This window comes from Pyxicephalus adspersus, chromosome 10 (assembly GCF_032062135.1).
Source record: "Pyxicephalus adspersus chromosome 10, UCB_Pads_2.0, whole genome shotgun sequence".
Taxonomy (NCBI): domain Eukaryota; kingdom Metazoa; phylum Chordata; class Amphibia; order Anura; family Pyxicephalidae; genus Pyxicephalus; species Pyxicephalus adspersus.
The window spans coordinates 12,309,290-12,330,819 of record NC_092867.1 but is presented as its reverse complement, the minus strand read 5'-3'; the positions used below and the strand labels follow the sequence as shown (position 1 = coordinate 12,330,819).

Sequence of the window (21,530 nt, the reverse complement as noted above, 5' to 3'; positions counted from 1 at the left end):
ATCAGAAGGGGAATAATCTTAGAATCTTTTTTTTCTAGATTTTCCTCCTTTAAAATTGGGTGCGTCTTATATGCCGGAGCGTCTTATATGCCGAAAAATACGGTAATATTAGAACATAACTTTCTTTATCTTATTCATGGGAGTGGACAAGCAGAGAATGACCTATACAAACGCACCATGTGTAACATGTTAAATGAAAAGCATACCATTACTATGTACACATTTGTGCATAGGATAGGTCTGCATTCTTATTATTTTATTTTGACACAGTAAAAAAGAAATTGTCCATTTTGGAAAGTTGTGGGTTAACTGAGAATAGAACGTTTCTGCTCTTCTATTACATAAGATGATTCATTCTAGTTGAAGTCTAAGTTTCCACATTTTACATCCTCACACAGGACTATCATCCATTCTGTTATTGCTGCAATTAGAGCTGCAGCATGGATTCCCTCTCCGTATGCTGACCATGTACAGTCTAATCAACTCCTTTTCAAAAGACATCAAACCAGTGACTAAGCAGAAGGTTTTCTTACAGTTTGTTTATGTCGGAGGCCTTAGTTGCAAGCAAGTCATACAGGAGTCACGTATTCTGTCTGCTCTATTTGTAACCAGAAAATATGAGCCAGCCTGCAGTGGCCCACAGTAAACAAATGACTTTAGTATCCGGATCTGAAATAAAATCGTTTACATTTCTTTAAACAGCAGCTCCAGGCAGTAAGTAAAATGAAGCAATGAACTGCTAATGTTATGTTAACAACATCAGAAAATACTATCCGATTACTTTTCAAAGTACAACTATGATCTCCCATCTATATATATCTATCCATATATATATATATATATATATATATATATATATATTGCCAAAAATTATAATCGCTTCTTCACTCTTCAATGTCTGTCAATCAACCACAGCTAGGGCCTGTCCAGTGTTTTCTGAATTTGCAACACAGCTTTTCTTATATATGCATGCTAGTAATGCAAGGAAGGAGGAACCAGGGAAAACAATATAAATGCAGATTAAACACTATATTTCAGAAAATACAGGATAGACAGGGACAGATTGAATGGTGTCAGTTTTTAACAGGGATTGCTTAAACAAGGACCTACACATGGAACTACCTGGTATTATTTTAAAGAAAACTACAAATGTAAAAAGATGCAAAATTACAAACGTAAATGTTATAAATGTACACCAACAAAAATCCTGTAGCCACATATACTGCACATTCATTACAAATGGAACCCTGATACAGCATTGTGCTTTGTCCAATCTAGTGCTCCACCACAGGGTATCACATTGAAGGTATATTGCAATGGGCTTAAAAATAGTGCAGGTGAATTGTGCTGTCATAAATGACCACACAGGCACACAAACGCAATGAATAGGCAAATATGTGTAAATTATTTAATTGTATGTATATATAGCGCCAACATATTACGCAGCTCTTTACAAAGGTCATTGTCATATCACTAACTGTCCTTCAGAGGGGCTCAAAGTCTAATGTCCCTACCATAGTTGTTAAACCCATTTTGAGGGGAAACCAATTACCTTAACTGCATGTTTTTTATATGTCACAGGAAACCCATGCAAACATGGGGAGAACAAGCAAACTCCTGCAAATAGTGTCCTGGCTGACCTAGCACTGCAAAGGCATGAGTGTTACCCACTGAGCCAGCCATGCTGCCATAAAAATGGGCTCTAATGTTATAGCTTTACAAAACACAGTGGGAATATTGACATGACCGAAATAACCAATCTTCTATCTATCTTCTGAGGCCATTTAATGCTCCTGCTTTGCTAAACATTAACTGCTGCAGAGGACTTGTTAAACTAGCTCCTAACACATTTTTAAACATGCACTATGATTTTTTTTTACATGGCACATGACATCAGTTATTACCAATGCTGTAAATGAATATATTGGAATACCAATATTCCTAGAAAACAGCATGTCAAAACAAGTTCTTGAGTGAGACATTGTGATTTCTCCTCAGGGTCACCATATGATGCACAATAACAGCAAGAAATTGAGAAGATGAAGGGTTTTCTTGAGAATACTGTACCATGTAAAGGCTGAGACAAATTAACAAGAGCTTCTGTGTGTCATAAGGGCCTATTACTTTATGGAGAGATTTTCAGTCATTCTGGAAAACCTCTCTAGCATGGAGTGCTGCTCATTTTATTAACTATAGAGAAAAATATCATATGTGTAAAGGGAGGGAGGGTTGAAACTTATGTGTTACTCTTGTAATAGAATCTGTATATTGCTCTAATCATTTCTAGGACCTATGTAATTCTCTAGAAAATCCTAAATCCCATGTACTACACTAAGGGCTCTATTTATAAAACAGGGAAATATTCTCTTGTAGGAATCAATTATTGCGATTGAAACACATGGTTCGGATGATTCCCACAAAGGAATATTTGAGAGAATGTCTGATTCTCTGTTTTATAATAGATCCCTAGATAGTAATAGATATTACTAGATCCCGTGTATCATTCTAGGAATTACTAAAACCTCTGCATGTACTTTAAGTATTATTGGAATGTATGTATTACTCTAGGTATTAAAATTATGTATGCATTAGTTTTCAAATATTGATTTACAAACAAGGTGTCTTTGGGAAAGTTATAAAGCTTTTTCCCTGATCAAACACTATAATATTAGCCTGAGCTTTAAACACCTTTCACATAGATTAAAGGGATGACCTCTGTCAGGAGTTATTACCGCTTGTTTCCTTAATGGGAAGGTTTAACATCATAGAATGGATTGAAACATATCACCGATGGTCAGAAAAAAACATTTAATTAAACATTTTAAACATAAATTAAACATAAATTAAACATGTAATTAAATAAATTAAAACCTGCCCACTTTAAATTTAAAACAACATTTTCTATATCGATATTTTTACAATTAATATGTAATGGCTATTCGTCACTCTTATCAACACAGTAACATAATCTCTGTGATTGTAATGGACAATAAATATTTTATTGCACTTGTTATTAAAGAAATCTTCCAAAGTGAAGGTAATTCCCCTCATAGTTTCTGAAACAGGTCTTCCTTTTGGAAGATTTTCTTCTCTTGCTCTTGGAGCTACTGTATAGATGGATAATGGGTACACTGACTGCAATAGGGTGGGTCAAAACTTCCCCAAATTTCTCCAATCTGGTCAAAATCAGAAAAGAAAAATTAGAGATAGAAGTTATAAAAGATTGGTAAGGGCTTGAAACCCTTATTATTTTTTTAATCACCCTTTTTCTGTTGATGATCTTGTCAGTGAGACATAATATTGAAAACTTGGCATTGACACCAAAGAAAGAAAGAGAAGAGGGTGAATTTTTAATGGGCAATCGTGGTGAAAATTGGTGGTATCATTTTGAGGTGTTTTTACTTCCAGTTTTTTCTATTGGGGAAAAATAAGGGAAATCTTTCCTGCATGGTACAAACAACAAAGACAAAACTGATAGATTGTAAGGTAACAAAAAAGTAGCAATGTAATCAAATGCACATCTATACTATAAACATTTTTATATAGCTTTTTCTTCTCACAATTTACAAGTGACAAAATATGTTTTTCTGCTAAAAAAAAGTCAATTCTTTTTTGTTCGTTGATAGGAAATAACCTTCATATAAGCGCTGGACAAGTTCATATGTACCACGCATAGACAGCCCATTGTAGATGACATGTTATGACGTGAAAACATTCTGCCCTCATAAGCAGAGGTCATTCCCATTATAACTGTCGCTTTGTCAGTCAAGTAATTGTAAACGCATTTATTTTTCCAGAAAATAGTTGAATGGTCAGTAAATATATTATATTGTTCCAATGAGTTGTTTGTAGTTTTGTGCGCGTCTTCAAAATTGACCTTGACGAGCACTTTCACATCTGAATGCAGTGTAAAGGTTCTGTTCACATAAAATGATATTTCCAGATCGGGATTTGCATTAAATGAATGGGCATGCAATGCACACACATTTTGTTTAGTAATACATGCTGTATTTGTTTTGTTTCACACATGCAAAAGAAATACATGTTGGGCAAAATAAATACATGTTGATTGTGTCAGAAATTCAGGGTTGTCCTGTTCAAGCCCCCACAGTTCTCATTTTGAACTACAAAAAAAATCTACCCTACATTATCGGGGATCAAGATCAGAGAGCAGAGCTGAAAAAAAATCTGTTTCAGCTCAAAAAACGCACAAGATTTGTAAGACCTTTAAAGGGAAAAAAAGCTTAGGGAAACATACAAGTATTACAGAGATATCATGCATGTATTTTGTTCTGGCATACACTTTAATCTAGTTTTGTTATGCAGCCAATCATGCTGCAAAGACTTCTGCTCCTCTTAAGCATAAACTGATATTCATAAAATACAGCCTAGTAATGCAGTAGAAAGGTGAGTCTACCCAAGACTGATAATTCAGGTGTTCAGAGATGTTGGCCTGATGGCTTTTGTTCGGGCTCCAAATCTGCCCACCTTGCTGCAACCATTGAAGAAGTGCTCCACAGCAGAACTGTTCATACAAAATGATGGACTGTAAAAACATACATGGCTTTTGAGGACTTTAATGGTAAATTTTCTGCGCCATAAGCAGGAGATTGTTCCTAGAAACGTGAATGAAACTCACAAGCAAGTAAAGTAACACTGAAGGGTGTGCAGTGTTCTGTGACATTAGTAATGTTCATACTTTTTATGTGTTATCTTTACTTTATGATTTGTAAAGACCGTGGCAGGAACATGAAGCCAAACAAAAAAATCCAAATATTAGTACATGCAGCTTGGGCGTATTTTACCAGGCGCCCATCCGTCACTATGTCTGTGTTCATCTTCTGTGTAGTAACTAGACTGAAATGAATACTTCTCGCTTGCCTGGCATTGATTTTATTATCAGTTTGCAAGAGATGTTCCCCACAAGAGCAGAATGAGGAATCTCTCCTGTACTCTAAATGATTTTAGCATTTTAGCTTTTCTCAGGATATTCGCTTTATTTTGACGCCTGGGTAGTTTTATAAAAAAAGAGCATGCAGTTTATTATTATAAATAATTTCTTTTTAATAGCAAACTCTGTGCTGTATTTTTAGAAACATTGTTCCTTTCCTAACAACATGGGAAATATGTTACTTTCTACAGGGGTGCCTATGATAGGTTCAATGAGCACATCAGTCTGTCAAATGAAACCCAGCACCATGATTTGTTTTGTATGAAATGTATTATTTACTAAACGATTCTGAAATATTTTAAGGACGGTGTGGCAAACCAAAGTAAATGTTTTGAGGTTACTGGCATACATCTTAAGAATTTAAAGCGGAACTTCTGATTAAAAAAAAAATTTTTACCTTTGCTGTTGAAAGGCCCTCAATCAAACTTAGTTTGTGGATGAAAGGCCATCCACAAACTACGTATGGATGGATCGAGGGCCTGACTTAAGTTCTTTAGGGCGCTCTCTGTTATACCCAGCATTGCCATCTTTTTTCTTTAAGGTTCATCATGTCACCCGAACTTACACTGCACAGGGGGGAGATTGGGTGGCGTGTCTTCCTCCAAATATAGGAAAAAAGTGTCAATCTTACTGTGCATGCATGAGATTGAGCATTTTTTTTTTTTTTACATTCCAGGAAAGCCCCTTGATCATGTATGCCTGGTTTTGGGCATACACACAAGGAGAAGCTTACAGCCTCCTGGTATAGTTGACACAAGTATCCCAGGAGGCTGCAAGTTTCCCCTTCAGTCTTTACACATTTTTCCATGAAGTAAAGGGATGGCTACCCTGTTATATACTGTTAAAATTTTATATTAATTTACCTGTAAACTCCTCTCCCTCCCCAGGATATGTTCCTTTACTTGCAATGTGTAACAAGCTTTTAGTATTCCTTGTTACACCATCACCATCCATGTAATATACTTTCAGAGGCAACTGCTGGAATCTGTTCCTGGGGATGTCAGCATTCTCCCAATCTCCCAAAAGCCCGTTTTTTTGCACACAGTGTTTTTAGACACCTACCTGGCAGAACACAGAAGGTCCTGATTAAAAGGTGTGATGTAAATGCTGTTAGAGCCTAAGCCAAGAATTACTCCATGCAAGAAACCTTTGGCCAGGAGGCTAGAAGCCTTCTGTTGTTTTTTTTTTATATGCACTGAGTGATTAGACTTTCTCTCTTGTATTTTCATGATTTATTGTAGCAAACCAACTGTTGTTTTAAAGTTTGCTTTTTTTCTCTTGCCATTTGACAATCTGGTATTAAATATAGAATGGGTGCTGCATTAAAGGTAAAGTTGGTTACTGCTCGCAGCAACTTTTTACGATCAGTTTTCCCACTGTAAGCAGCCCAGGCATTTTCGATTGCTTCATGTAACAACCCCACTACCACTACTAACTATTTTAATTCTTTATTGTAGATCTTGCACTTCCAGGTATAAAATTTTAAGCTGTTTCTCATTGCTTACTTCGGATTTTTTTTTCAAGCCCCCCTATTATCTCTGAGTGCATGCTGGGAAAACTCTGGGGGGGCAAGTACAAGAACAAGACGTTCCCCAGCTTTAATGGAGCCAAATTATACATTTCACATGTCTGAGTTTATTTGGTGACCTCTACAAGCACCAGAATAGCTTGAAAGCCTCATGAAAATGTTATGCTGATTTACTTTTCAGCATTTAACATGGCTGTGAATGGACAAGGAAAAAAAACAACACATTAGGACCAGTGTTAGTAAAATCTAGCAATTACCGTGCCTGCAAATTTTGCAATTATTTTTCTTTTTTTTAAGAAAGATGTATGGGGATCCATTTAGAATAGTACTTGCTTGATGCTTCAGAAAGACCAGCAGACCTGTTGTGTCAGCTGTACTTTAAAGTCATTGCATGTAGCTCATAATTGTAGCTTGTAGACATAAAACCTTTGAAGTGCTAAACTCCACCTCATCCACCGAGCACACATAATGTATTTTACCATGCTAGTCCTTTCAGAGAGCAGAAAATTTTAGCTTTGTTTAAAGCTAAATAGACATTTGAAATACCATTATGTGAACTGTTTCCTGCCAGGAAAATTGTAATTAGAGTTCAGCCAGTCCTGTGATCTAGGCACCCTCAACCCAACAGCCAAACAGGTTAGTGACCTCAGCTGTCTTTACCACAATTAAAAGAAAACTACATTTAAGGAATGATGGAATCCACCATTCCTGTGCTCCTAATATGTCAATGCTGATTTCCTGGTTTTACTGATGATTCAATAGCTTGAGTTTTTTCTGAGGCACCAACCTAAGTATGTATGTGTAGTATATTAGTAGTTATGCCCTGCTCTGGCTATCCTGCCTTCCCCACCTGCTTGTTCTGGGGAAGCTTAGAGGGCAGTAAGGACCAGACAAACAACATTTTCATAGGATTCCAATCAATGGTGACCTTTATATTTCTTTCCATATGTCTGTAAAAGTTCTCCTTCAGTAAGGTCACGGTGCATCTAACCTTCAACCTTCAACTGGACTTCTTGTAATGTTGAGAATGTTTCATTGCTTACTGAGGTATTTTAATGTGATTTGGAAAAGCAATGAAATGTCCTCAACATTACAAGAACAGCTCCAATTGAATGTGATTAACTACAATGGGGGCATATTCATTTGGAAGCTGAACTCCTGAGCAACAACTAAATACAAAACTGAAATATATATTTATGGGAGCTGCTTTACTTGCCAATAGATCAGTGCTGTGATTTACACAGAACAACTGGGCCAGTGACCTGATTTTTTGCTAATTAAGTCTGGTCACCTCGCTGTACCAAGCTTCTGGCTGTATAGTAGAGAAGCAGCACCTCCATGAGCTCCTTCCGCTGCATCTTCATTGGGATACAGTAGTCAATATAATATTCACCACATATGATTCACACACATACATTTTATTTACAGATCTACCTAGGTTTCAGGTTTTGTCAATGACCTACCCCCCCGGCCTGCTAACTGGAAAATGTAAGAGCATTTTCACATTGTCCCACCATGAACATTCTTTGAGAAGGGGAAGGTGTAGGGCAAGTTGCTGCCGCCTAATGCATGTTTTGTGTTAGACTGTCAGAAGTGAGCACAGCAATAGAGCCTGGCATTGGTTGTATGATCCTAGCTACAGGACATGTGTGTGTTAAATGGGGGGCAGCTTCACATTAAAACGAGTATTTTAGCAAAATCTGCTTTTTTTATTCCTCATCTACAAGGCTACATATTTCCTAAGTTGGATTTCAGGTTTAAGTAATACACATCTGGGATTTTCCTGTTTCAGGTGCAAAGCCAGCTCCAGGGATCTGTTTTGAGAGAGTGAACTCTGCAGGAGATCCATATGGGAACTGTGGGAAGGACTCATCAGGATCATTTATGAAATGTGAAAGCAGGTATCCTTACCTTGCATAATTAGATTACAAGATAATAATGCATCTCTGACATTTTAACATTTCATGATGCAAAACTAATCTCCTTCTCTTATTGTTTAGAGATGCCAAGTGTGGGAAGATTCAGTGCCAAGGTGGTGCCAGCCGTCCTGTTATTGGCACAAATGCTGTTTCTATTGAGACAAATATTCCCCTGCAGGAAGGTGGCAAAATCCTGTGCCGTGGCACACACGTGTACCTGGGGGACGACATGCCGGATCCGGGGCTCGTTCTCACAGGCACAAAATGCGGCCATGGAAAGGTAACTGGGTATATCTGAGATAATCAGTCAGTGTGTTTTACTATCATTGTGCAAATCTAAAGCTGGACTCCACAGTGTGAACTCCACAACAACAGAGGGAAAATATAAATCAGGAAGGAGTTGTACCTGTCAAATTATACAGATTTCTGTCCATCTAGTCCTGAGATTTTCATTGCTCTGTCATATCGGAGTCCTGTCCGAAAAGCCAGGAGGCCTGTAGCATCACAATTGTTAAATGTCTTCCAGAACAAGCTTAAAGTAAACTGGTGGTGTTAGAAATTTACATATTGGGATGGGGATGGGGTACAATTTTACAAATGCAAGCATGACAGACAGACAAATAGAAGCTCAGGAGAGCTTACAGCAATGGCAACCTCAATATTTTCATTGTGACCAGTTTCTTTTAAATCTGAACTCCAGCAGATCAATGTATATATGAGATCTCTTTCATCTGCCAAAGGATTTGCATGTCTGTATACCCAGTCCTGAGATTTCCACAGCTTTGACCTGCAGGCAAGTTCCGCTTTGGTTCAACTTTCACCTACAGGTATCTTCCCCACACTGTGATGGTACAGTGCCATGAAAAGCAGCAAAGTGATTCCTATTATCGGTATGCATTTTCAATCCTCAGCTCATTATTGTGCTTCTCACTCCCTCTCTCTGAAATCTGGTGTACAGGGACTGCAAGAGGCTGATAGCAAGTCAAATTCTGGTATTTAAAATGCTTGCATTTACAAAAATTTAATTTTATGGTCACAGAGCTGCAATAATTTCTATTTTTTATATCTGCCTGGAGTTCAGCTTTAAGACTGTGGCTATACTTTGTCATCCATCACCTTAATAATGCCTGTGTGTTGCAGGAGTCCCATGTAGTGGCATAACAGACAAAGGTCTAACATTTTTGTGTTTTCATCTGGGTCATTATGCTTTAACGTCAAATACCTAAAGCCAAGTACCCTTTCCATTTGTCACCTGGAAGGAAAGGGGAAATCTGATTTCCAGAGGTATCACAAAAACAGGAGATAAATGAATATCACCAGTGGAGACACCTGCTGTAGTGACAACAGGAAGTAGGAGAAAATCCGGCAGTGTGTCTTAAGGACAGCAAGTGAAAGCTTCCAACTGTATCACAAACCTTAATTTAAAAAAAATAATTCTTAGTCTGAAACAAACTGTTTGGTTTAAACTCTATGGGCCTTATGCATTAATATATCTGCTGTCCCTGCAGAAGATTATGTGGTGTGAATGTGGTCTGGGAGTATGACTTGCATTGTCCAGGCTATGAAAATTAATGGGACTTTTTACCTAGATAGGAGTTGGGAACTGATAGGACTTGTGGACAATAAGCAATTTATTGCAGACTTTAAAATAATGCTGATGAAAATTCTACAGTTTTCAGTTTTAGTTTAGTAACAGGCCATTTGCCTGTCCCTTAGCGTAACATTCCAGAGTATAATCTCAATAATGATTTAAAAGGTTGTGATATGTTACCAGAGAATTCCTGGATTAAACATATAAGTCATACTCATCTCTTAAATATGAACATGCTTATCACAGCAAATATGCAGCTTTACAGCATCAGAGTCCCTCTAGCGAGTACAGGGCGTAGATGGAGTGATAGGATAAATACTGATAAGTGGATATTCAAGACTGTAAGCCAACATTTTGTTTAATTCTTCAGCTATCTCGAGTGGAGGCGATCCGGCCTGTGTATATTGGCAAGGAAAACCTTTTTTTTGTCTCTGAGTTCTCACCCAGAGTTCATATCTCTCTAGTGTCCCTGTCCAGAGAGCCCATAAGATGACCCATGCACTGTCCAGATGGCTAAATGTGAACCTGCTTTGTGTTCCCCGCCATCACCAACCACTCATTACATCACATTATTATTTTTTAATAGGTGTCTTGAATTTGTAAACATTTGTTTCTCTAATGGAAACATTTGGCAGCTGCTGATCGGTGACAACATGCATTAAAACGTCCAATTACTCCTTCAGTAATTATCACTTTCTTGATGGGAAACGATTGCAAGAGCAGGGCTCGAAATGAAACCTTATCTTCTGCTTTGACTGTCTGCCCTGTATATGCTGGAATGGTGCCCCATAAAGAGACAGATAAAATAAAAGGGGAACAGTTTGGATGACAGACAGACTCCGCAATTACAAGGTTATGTACACTTTTGGTTTAGAATTCAATAAACATTTTTCGTCCTTAGCTGCAGGTCGCTTGGGAAATTCACAGTTCAGTAACAATTTGAAGTTGCATACAGAACCATTACCGATTTTTAAAAGGGTTCACAGTAAGAATTAGCAGCTTTGCCAAAAACTTGCTTGAAGTAAAATATACTGCATACTTTGTCAAGTGCATGTTTTGGTAATGTGTAGTGTAGTCTTATGCAGTTATTGAGATTTTGAAAGCACTAACCACCAGTTATGATGGCAAAAAATGGGTTTGACAAAACACATAAATGTGAAATGAGTCACAAACATACAACATTCATATAAATGCAATATAGATAGCAAATGTATAGCCCACATATTTTTTAATTATAGCCAGGAAGACTTTTTAACCCATATGCACAGTTGTAGCAAACTATAAACAAACAAAAAAAAAAACAAAACTTTAAGGCACCTGGATAGGACTATGTATGTCAGGCTGATAACTTTAGAATATATATCAAAGCTACAAAACTGTTAACATGGCTTTAGCTTCTCTTTAAACCAGGGTGTGTAGAAACAGCAGGGCCCTAGTGCTGTTATAATACATGATGCATTCCATAATGTAGTGCAGGTGCATTGCCTACACAACTAATAATTCTGCCTTAACACTGTTTACTTCAGCGTTATCGCTGTCACCTAGAGGTCTTGCAAGCTGCATCCACCTGTCCATTGGCTGACCTTTCTCAATGGCTGCTCCCACAGTGTAGGTAGGCAGTACACTTCAGCAAATTATTTTGTTTCGGCCACCCATCTTGATAATTAATTGTGATAATGCCAGATTTGGTGTATCGGTTCCACATTTTCAGCCACCTCATGCAGTGCTGGCTTGCATTTTCATAGACATTTTCGGTTTCTTTGAGATGGATGTTTTCAAGCGCTGGTCCCCCGCTGAGCATAAAATGTGATCATTTTAGACACAAATAAGACATGCTTCATGCTATGATGTGAGGACTTGCTGAGACTGGCCTGTAGGATTATTCATAAACATACTGCCTGTGTCATGTGTGAATAACTGGGCGACCATTAACTCTTTATTTATTATTTTTCCAGATACCGTGCTGTTGTGACAACCAATAACAAGTGATGTTAGTGCATAGCTTGCCAGGATACACAATTACATTACTGTTTTACCTAACTTTTGTTAAGTATGTTATTTTGCTATTTTTGGCCCCATATGGTGTCACTGACTTTACTTTTCATGGATGTAGTTCTATTGGGAGTGAAGGGCAACACTGGACTAGTAAGCTGGGAGCGCTGCCCTTTTTCTAGAAGGTTGTTAAGTATCCATGAGCTAAACTGAATTTGTTTCAATATTGTAGTCCAATATAGACTAGTCAGTGCAATTTCTGCACTTGGCTAGTAATGAAAAATCCACAGGCAGATCAGTACACAAAGGATGGTACAATGCTCAATCATTCAAACCAATAGTATTCCAGCCCCAGTTTTCTTAACATACGACTCTAACAATGCACTTCCTATACATTTGCACTATATTGTACTGTGCAAAGCCATGGCCTTTGCCCCATCTTATGTTATCTTAAATAATTTGTATAGGGCAGACATTAAAATACAGATATACTAAACTTTATATTCCCTCATTTCTCTCCCTATAGTGTTACAGAGGCCTTTACTGTTTTGTCTTGCTAGGTGTGACATCCTCAGGTGCTGGTGAATTTTGTGATGGCAATAAAAGGACCAGCGCAACCCTGTCTTATATTGGGCTGTCCTGGTTCTGTTCATAATGTTGTCCAGCATTCACTAAAACCGGGGCAGGAATTGTCCTGTATCTTCAAGTCTTTGGTCTGGGCAGGACACCAAACCAAGGAAAGCCAGGGAGTCTTGTAGCTTTCTCCTTGTACATCTTGTAATGTTTCCTGCTGCCATGCTGAACCTCTGGTGTTAATTATTTAGGTAAATTATTTGAAAACAATAATAATCTATTACTCAACACCCGACTTTCCATACCTATGTGTTTTAGATTGTTGACTTAAAAGGCATTGCCACCAGAGGGTCATGAAGATAGCCAAGCAACCAGAACTTGCAGAAGGTTGTCATTGGCAGGCTCTGTATTTCTCTCATAACATGATTACTTGGTTACTTACTAAGTTGTTGGGTACATATTAATTTAGAAAGTAAACATATATGAGATAATTCAGCATTCATTTGCAATTTCAAGTACATCCGTTACTCAATTTCAAAGATCTTTGCAAATTCAGTGTGTTTTCTTGACTATAAATATTCCAGTATAAAAAACCACAATAAGTATATGCATACACAAAAGAAAAGGGTTGTCAGCTTTGTAACAACTGTGTTTCATCTCTTCTCATGAGAATTTTCATCTGTAATGAGGGTTTCCTGTAGATGAGCTCAGCCGTTCCTGCTTATTTTCTTCTAATTATTATGGTTGCCATTTATGGTCCTCCCCCTCCCTTTTGTTATGAAGATCTAATAGAATAGTTTGGCTTGTATTTATGTTTCCATTTTTATAGGTCAGCACCCTTTCTTGTTTTAATATGACACAATCCTTTTTTTCCTATCTTCCTCTAATCGTCCTAGATTTAATAGCCCCGTGGATGCGTACCTTTGAGTTCTCTGATTAAACCTGAGTGACCCAACATCATGTGATCCTCCCGCTAATAATGCCTCCTGGACTCATTTTCATCAGCATCACTGACTGATGTTCCTATCAGTGGAAGAAACCACGTTTGATTTTCAGGCCATTTAAATACAGCAGGCTCATGCTCTTTTTCCAAACGCAGTAGAAAGGCTTTATACAAAGGCATCTTTTAATTGCTCACTTCAAAGGAATTCATTATTTTGTTCTTCAAGTGTATGTTTGTGTTGGCTATCAAAGGTATCAGAAGAACCCGACTATGCCTAAAATCTAACATCAGTTCATGTCGCTGTTAGAGTAAATCCTTATTTAATATTCATAGGAAGTATGTTTTTTTCACATTTTTAGAGTAGCACAGGAATACACAGCAATCATTGCGTAAAAGGGGCCAAAATTTTACATGGAAAGTATTTTAACCTTTGAATGGATTGTGACAAGAAAAAAAAAAGCAACATATGACCAAGTGTTTGTTGTGTGGGGTTTGTGTGAGGGTTTGATTCCCATCAGGGACTTTATCTGCAGGAGTTTGTAAATTCCAGCTAGGTTTATGCTAATCTTTCCCCAGGCGCTCTGCTTTTCCATCTGTTAGGAATTCTTCCTTATTGATGTTTAGTATGAACAGGAACAAATGATTGTATATGTGATCAAAATATACATTTTTTCATAATTTTTGCATAGCTACAGCGGTTGTGTGAGTGTGGTTTTGTGAATGCAGGAGGGTCAAAGTATGCTGGAAAATGTATACAAGTCTATATATGACCTTTATTAGACACATATTGGTAGAAATGCAAAAAATAAGTCTGGAGACAAAAGCATATTCTACATCTCCAAGAGCTCTCATACATGGACATTGAACCAGTTCTGTCAAGACTGTCACACACAAGTGAAGAACTCCAATGATAAACCTTTTGTTCGTATTTTGTATGAGGCAATATACAGTAATATGCTTTATATTACAATATTTTACACCTCCACAGTTTGCAGTACATTACCATGGTGCACAGTGGGAACAATGTCACCCTTACAGATGGCCAGAAAGATCATTGGTATCTGGTAAACTGATCTGAGAGTCACAAATTGTTCATTGCTCAAGGAACCCCCAGCAACCCATGGAGGAATCCCAGGGTCCCATGGTCCCATTGTTTGAGAAACACTAAGTTATACCGGTATATTAGAAAATTAGCGGGTGTCCCACAGACATTAGACTGTGAGCTTTTTGGAGGAATGTTTTGGTGTACATTGGCACTGAAAATTGCATTGAATGCTTTGTTGACTTAATGCTTGTTTAAAGAAAATCACATGAGAGCGTAGGATGGTATGGGCACCAGAAAATGCTCTGTTTTATGCAAACTACAAAACACTACTGCTCTGTTTATGTATAGAGGTTTACAATTAATTAGCATTGTATTTTTTTTCTTGCCAGTTTTTCTTTGTATCTGCAACCTGTGCTAATGATAAGTTATTAGTAATGCCACTCTTATTTGACCACAGCTGTTGCCAACCATTTTCTAATAGTTTTGCCATCTCATTACATCTGTCATACAATTTTTCATATCGTCCTAACTAACTTTTTATTTTTTTCTTAGATCTGTTTAAACCGTCAATGCCAGAATATCAGCATATTAGGTGTCCACCAATGTTCATCCAAGTGCCACGGACATGGAGTGAGTACTTTCATTTGTCTTGCTTTTTTGGCAGGAAAGTCCAGTTCTTTGAAAGTGAGCTCTTTGAATGATAGAAGCTTTACATTGAACGTTTAATCACAGCCCGTATTCATTTGGCAAATTCGGCAAGCTATTGTAGGCAAAATGATTAACTACAGTAGTGCATTGAAATGATAATGAGCTGGCAGTGACAATGAGGGAGCTTACACTGCTACAACACGATCATTTACATATACTGTTAATGTGGACACCGATAAGAAATTACACTTAAACTTCTCGATGGAAATGGCTTTGTGTCATTTCTCTAAGCTTATCTCCTAAATCCCTGGAGAAGATCTCAACCTCCGAGTACGCCCTTCAGTATCCTGATACTGGAGTACGATGTAAGCATGGCTAACTACTTCAAATGTGAATCACAGGCAATTGCGAGGCCTCAGTGTATCCCCTTTACCCTCTTCTCCACTTTTTTATCTGTGTGCTTTTTTCTTTTTTTCCCATCTTCTTTCGGCTTATTTTATTTTCTCTCAACTTCTTTTTAAACTTTACATCTGGGCAAAAAAGAAGAAAAAAACATTTGTTACATCTCTACAATATATTCACACATTCCTAAGTCTTGTCTTTTAAAATATTACAATCCCAAAAACATTACATGCAGATCTGCTACAACTGCAGTCAGTTCCTCCTAGTGAGCTGACAACACTGCCTCCACTGCTTTAAAATCTCAAGCAGTGGTGTCAGCCCATCCTGGGTTCTACCTATATTACTGAGAGAAGTTCTGTAGTCCAACAGAGGAGAACAGAGGCAGAGCGGACAACACAGTTCGAGATTTTAGTACATCTGTTATAAAAGGGCTTTTTTTTTTTTTTTGGGAACCCTTTTTTCTGAAAATTCTAACTGATGCTTTAGTCCAACAAAGAATTCAGACTTTTCTTAAAATTTTTTTTTTTTTTTTTTTTTGCTGCACACTTGTTTGGGCCTGTGGCTCAAAAATGTAAAAGCCATCCAACCAGCCAGCTAACATTTTCAGAAGGATGTGAGCAGTGTCAGCTTTCCTGTGTCTCTTTTGACAGGTGTCTATTTATTGTATTTATTTAAGATGCCCAGAGACATTCATACATAAAGAGTACCAATTGGGTGCTGAGTTTATTTTATTTAAATGTTTGTAAAAATAAAAAATGGGAGACGGGGTTGGAGCACGGATACTGGAAGCACGCTTCTTACATGAAGGAACAGTATAGAGCAGATGGGTTTTTCTTTCTTGCTCGTTGAATTGCTCCCCCAAAGGTATACACAGCATAGTTTTTATCATTTTGATATTCAGCAAGAGCTCATGCAAAGATAATCTGTACCAAGAAGATAAGGAAAGATTCCATAACTGAACTTTGAAACTAAGCATTACCTGGTGACCTTGCTGATCTAATGGCTTTAGAACTAAACTACTGACCCAGACACATATGTGGATCAGGAGTAGCTGCAGCATGCTGTGCTGGGTCACAGACTCCAAATTCTGTGATGACTAAGTAACTAGTATTTTTATAGGGAGGTCAGCAATGCCAGCACAGATCCCAGGCATTAGACTTTGCTGCGGATGATAGTATTCACAGCCAGAAACTGAGCAAGCAGGATAGCCTCATTTGAGACAATTATACCTGTCTAATCAGAAGATGGCTAATTGTCAGCACGGAGTATTGAGTAACATGTGAAATGTACCCTGCTTCGTCAAAAAGTTATATCCTTTCTATTCATTTAAGGACATGCTCGGCTCACAGGAGAGGAAATGAGATATTTGCATCACAAAGAAAGACTTTATTAAACATGGATTTTTAAATTAAACCATCATGAAATTCAAAGCGCGTTTCATTTTCCTGAGCAAATGTTCATTAACACTTCAATGCTACACCGTTACAAACATTGAACTGTTACACTTTGAAAGGTGGAAGAGTCTAAATATTGATTCACTTGAATCACTGCTGTGGCACGCAGTATTGCTTGAAATAGACAGGAGAACGTCTTCAATATACTCGGCAATGAATTTTCAACCACAGCTACTGGAAGATGAGGTGTGATGAACATGGCTGAATGTGGCATAATGTAGTAGTTTATAAATAAGAATTATACTCAAAATTATAGTAGGCGTTCTGTTCTTTTTATTAAGGTTTGCAACAACAAAAAGAATTGCCATTGTGAGGCTGAATGGGCACCTCCATACTGTGACAAGCGGGGGTATGGCGGCAGTGTGGACAGCGGACCTATGAGAGTGCCAGGTAAGTAATGAGCTGATTAAATGGCATGTAGAAAGGGCTAGAGCCATTCCACTAAATGAAGGTTTATGCCACTGTCATTCTACAAATCTGTTGTATCAGAATATCGGTCTTCATTGTTTTTAAATAATGTAAAACATTTTTAATCATCCAGATTCATTTTTTACAGCCCTTTTAGTGTAGAGGTAATAATTGTCCATTCAAATAGGAATATTTTTAAGCCAAAACCAACAATTAACATATTAAAATTTGCATACTGATTTGTGTTTACAGACAACAGAGGTTTAATTGCTGCCATCTTGGTAACAATCACATGTGTAGCAGCAGCTGCCTTCACTATCTACTTGAAAAGAAGAACCTTATTCAGATGGCTTTATACAAACAAGAAGACCACCATTGAAAAACTGAGGTAATCAGCTGGCCACAAGATCATTTGCTGCAAATGAACTCTTAAGACTTATTGGATCATTATTCTCTTGAGGCTGGGCAGATTCATAAAGAATTCAGGAACCAGTCAGACCATTAGGTGCAGGTAGTTCTAAGTTCTAAGGTGCAGGTAGTTCTAAGCTCACCAAGTGAAGTTCTGCATTGCAATATAATATAGCTCATCTGTGCAGGTTCCTCTCCTCCTACTGTGTCACTGTCATTAGCAACCCCTATTTAATTGTACAGCGCTGTGTAATATGATGGAACACTGTTTAAAAATAACTTACATCAATTGTAAACTTCTACTCTTTGTCTTGTGAAATGTCTCTATGCACGCCTATTAATGTTCATATGATAGAGCCCTTATGTGTGACTGAGCATTCCACTTCCGTGGGACTGTGCTGCTTCTGTTTGCTTTATTGAAAGTAAAAGTGATAGGAGTCCATTTGTATCCCCGCCATTTGTCAGTAATCATATAACCAATGTGTATTGTCTTAACTGTGTTTTACTATACAACTATAGGATGTTGTTACTATCAGATTCCTACCTTTAAGTAGCACAGACAGACTTTGGTAAAGAGGACCTTTCACTGAGAGATTGTAAACTGCTATTAGTATGTAACTCAGATTTTCAGCTATTTACCACATTTATACTTGTTTCAGGTGTGACTTAAACTAAAGGAACCAAATGATCAGCTCTACATCGGGCAATGGGCATTCTTTAGAATCAGTTCAGCAATGGCAGCTTAAATAATTACTTAGTGATTGGTTGACCAGAATAAACTATGAAACATTCCTAGTCTTAAAAGTCAACTCCATCAAAACCTTGGACCTTGGGTGGCTGCCCTGCTGAATCCAGCTTTGGCTTCCTATATACTTGGAGATGCCAGAATTTTTGGCAATCAGTACAAAGCCAAATTATGGGTGCCACATGGGCCAAAGGAATTCCTTAAAATGTAAAATAATTAACTAGGGATGTTAGAGGAGAACCTGCACTTAAGAGTGGTAGGGACACATGCAGAACAATAGGTGACCTACTGAATTCTTCCAATGCTGAAAAATCAGCCGAACTCAAACAAATGAAGTGAAATTGTATGACATTTACTGTTTCATGTTCAGAAATACTTTATATTTCAGGAGACATCTGTGCCACTACAGCATGTCAGTCATTCTCTCTAATCATTAGGGCCATCAAAAATCATAATTTTTTTATAGTTTGCCCAGCACTCCATTGTAGTGCATATGTATGTGGTGACCATTCTATTTTTTGTATGTAGAATAGGAATGGCCAGAGCCCATGTTCATCCACAATCTTTAAAATCCTGGGGGAAATGTTCCAGGATAATGTTTTGGAGTTACCCATATACTACCATTGTTCCAAAAGGCTTCCAAAACATTTGCAAACCGTTGTTGGGCTTTGTATGGTTAGGTAAAGCCCAACACCATTTCAAAAGAAAAAATAAAAACCCGCCTGGGAACACTGAGCAGAGAATAAACTGATCCGTGGCTTCAGATTGTTCTAGTCATTTGAAGAGATCTCTCTCCAACCTTTGGTCAAGTGCTCTGGAAGCTTCCATATTTGTGACTAGGCAGGACCTCCATTCTTTACAATAGTCTCTGGGGTGTTATAAAAGACACATTTCCACAGATTGCAAAAGCTAATTTACCAGGCTAGTGGCTTTCTAAAAAATCAATATTTATTTTCAGTTCTGCAAGAGTATTTGATCATTTTTACTCTCGTTGTTTGCCATGGTGAATAAAAATGAAGAGACCTTTCATAGTGTCACTAAATTGCAGCTCTTCTCCATTGTATTCAATTATTTATATTGCAGGTCAGCCAGACCAACAAGAACAGGGAGCTCAAATGAAGCTAATCAAGATTGCAGCACAACAGTGAATAAAGACCTACTGAGCAAGACTTCACAGAGGCAGGAGGTGTGTATGACCCAAGATGATGGTAATATGTCTAGCTACAGCAGAAACAGCAAACCAAAAAAAGTCTAGCTTAAATAAAAGAAGTTGGTTGTGTGGCTATTTGCAAGGGTTCTGATGAACTAGTACTGTATCAAGAGGTCTACTGGGGGCTTATGTATCTGTCTTTTCTGGTTAAACAGATATTGTCAGATTTATTTAATGACTCAGCCAAGGATGCCTTATCTAACCTGTGGGCATGCCAGCAGATTGAATCATCCAATAGAGTTTTCTATCTCTAAGGACTGGTCCACACCAGCCCAATCAATGCATTTTTGAAAATACACGTGCCTTGGCTGGCAATTCTCTAGGGTAATCTGCAGATTTAAATGAGCTCCCCAATGCAGTACAACTCATAAAATTCTGAAAGAACAGTGCTCATCCACGCACAATATTAAGCCCTTATATAGACTGCAGGCAGGATATATCTGTACCTAAAAGAAAATGTCAACTAAGTATACATAAACTCTAACTGAACTGCCTTTAATTTGCTAATATAATGTGTATCATAAACTATTGCAAAATGTTTTAATCCCCCAAGATATAATTTACACACAATAGTTTACAATTTATAGTTTTTGTATTTTCATTTTTGCATCTCATTGCCGGTAATTTCCTCAAGCTACTTCTTGTCTTTAAGCACTCTCCCCAGCTTTGGCGGTACTTGCCCTGGACTGGCTTCCTTATAGTGAAAAAGAATGGACTGTGGCATTTGCATTGGCTCTCCTGCTCTGGTCTTTACTAGAGAAATTAACTCGGCGGTATTAAGTGCAAATCAAAATGGAAAAACTATAAACAAGCTGGGCATAACCTTTTACTAAGTAAGAATTCTGTAAACATCTTTTTCTGTGCTATGTACAGGACTGGAGGATGCACAGGCCACCCCGCTATCATCCAGTGGATATCAGCCATCCAATAGGAATACTTGAACACAAGTTGCCACAGCATATCCAACCACGGCCTCCAATACAAAGTATGCCAGCGCGACCACTGCCAGCAAAACCCCCAACTACAGGAGTACAGGTCAGTCTTACAAGAGCTCTGATTTATTAAAACACAAAGGGTATTCTAATAATGTTTATACCGGCCCCAAACTACAGAATATTTACACCATACACTAATGGGGGACAAACATTCACTTTACACATTCACTGTGTGAGGAGTGGGGCTTCAGGTTGTATTTTAGTGATGTTTTTACATTGAGACTGTGATTGAATAATCTGGCTTTAATGTTTATGACCATCTTATGATATTTTATATGCATTTACTTTCTATGAACTTTCCTAGATAAACATTAAAGATGGAATGAAGGTAATATTAGTCCTTTGCCTTGGTGGCAACATATCATTTGTTTGGTGTAAAGTCATTTTTGACTCTAAAAACTTTAGGAAAAATGTATATTGCTTATTTAGGGTAAAAAGTATGCAGCAAGAATTTACCTGTCCTACTGCCTGGTGATTGTATAGACTGCTTTTTGGGTTCTGTTTTGGGGGAGAAAGTGTGAAGTAGACATACCAAAACCAAATGTTTCTTTTCATGCTCTTTTGTTTCCTTCATTTAATCTTCCTTTGTGGCCATTGGAGACCTTAAATTGTGTTTTGGGAACTGATCTGTATTGCACCCTTACATCATTTTGCTTCTGCATTACTTCGAGCATTTTTGTGTTATCTTTTACACGCTCACTGTTTTCTATGCTGTATT

General features: G+C 37.7%; 2 protein-coding genes across 10 annotated transcripts in view; one reads left to right on the top strand and one right to left on the bottom strand.

Moving 5' to 3' along the window:
* Positions 1-21,530, top strand: part of ADAM12 (ADAM metallopeptidase domain 12) — a 303,151-nt gene that overhangs the window by 262,516 nt on the left and 19,105 nt on the right. Inside the window, exons 14-20 of the mRNA XM_072424834.1 lie at positions 8,272-8,380; positions 8,480-8,678; positions 15,095-15,172; positions 17,328-17,436; positions 17,707-17,842; positions 19,691-19,793; positions 20,691-20,852. Coding sequence (XP_072280935.1) covers positions 8,272-8,380; positions 8,480-8,678; positions 15,095-15,172; positions 17,328-17,436; positions 17,707-17,842; positions 19,691-19,793; positions 20,691-20,852 — 896 coding nt within the window. The remainder of the gene's footprint in view (positions 1-8,271; positions 8,381-8,479; positions 8,679-15,094; positions 15,173-17,327; positions 17,437-17,706; positions 17,843-19,690; positions 19,794-20,690; positions 20,853-21,530) is intronic.
* FANK1 (fibronectin type III and ankyrin repeat domains 1) overlaps positions 14,251-21,530 on the bottom strand; it is a 96,102-nt gene continuing 88,822 nt past the window's right edge. For all 9 annotated transcript variants that reach the window (XR_011922545.1, XR_011922538.1, XR_011922539.1 and 6 more), the window contains one exon: positions 14,251-15,720. The gene's annotated coding sequence lies outside the window, so the exon portion shown is untranslated. The remainder of the gene's footprint in view (positions 15,721-21,530) is intronic.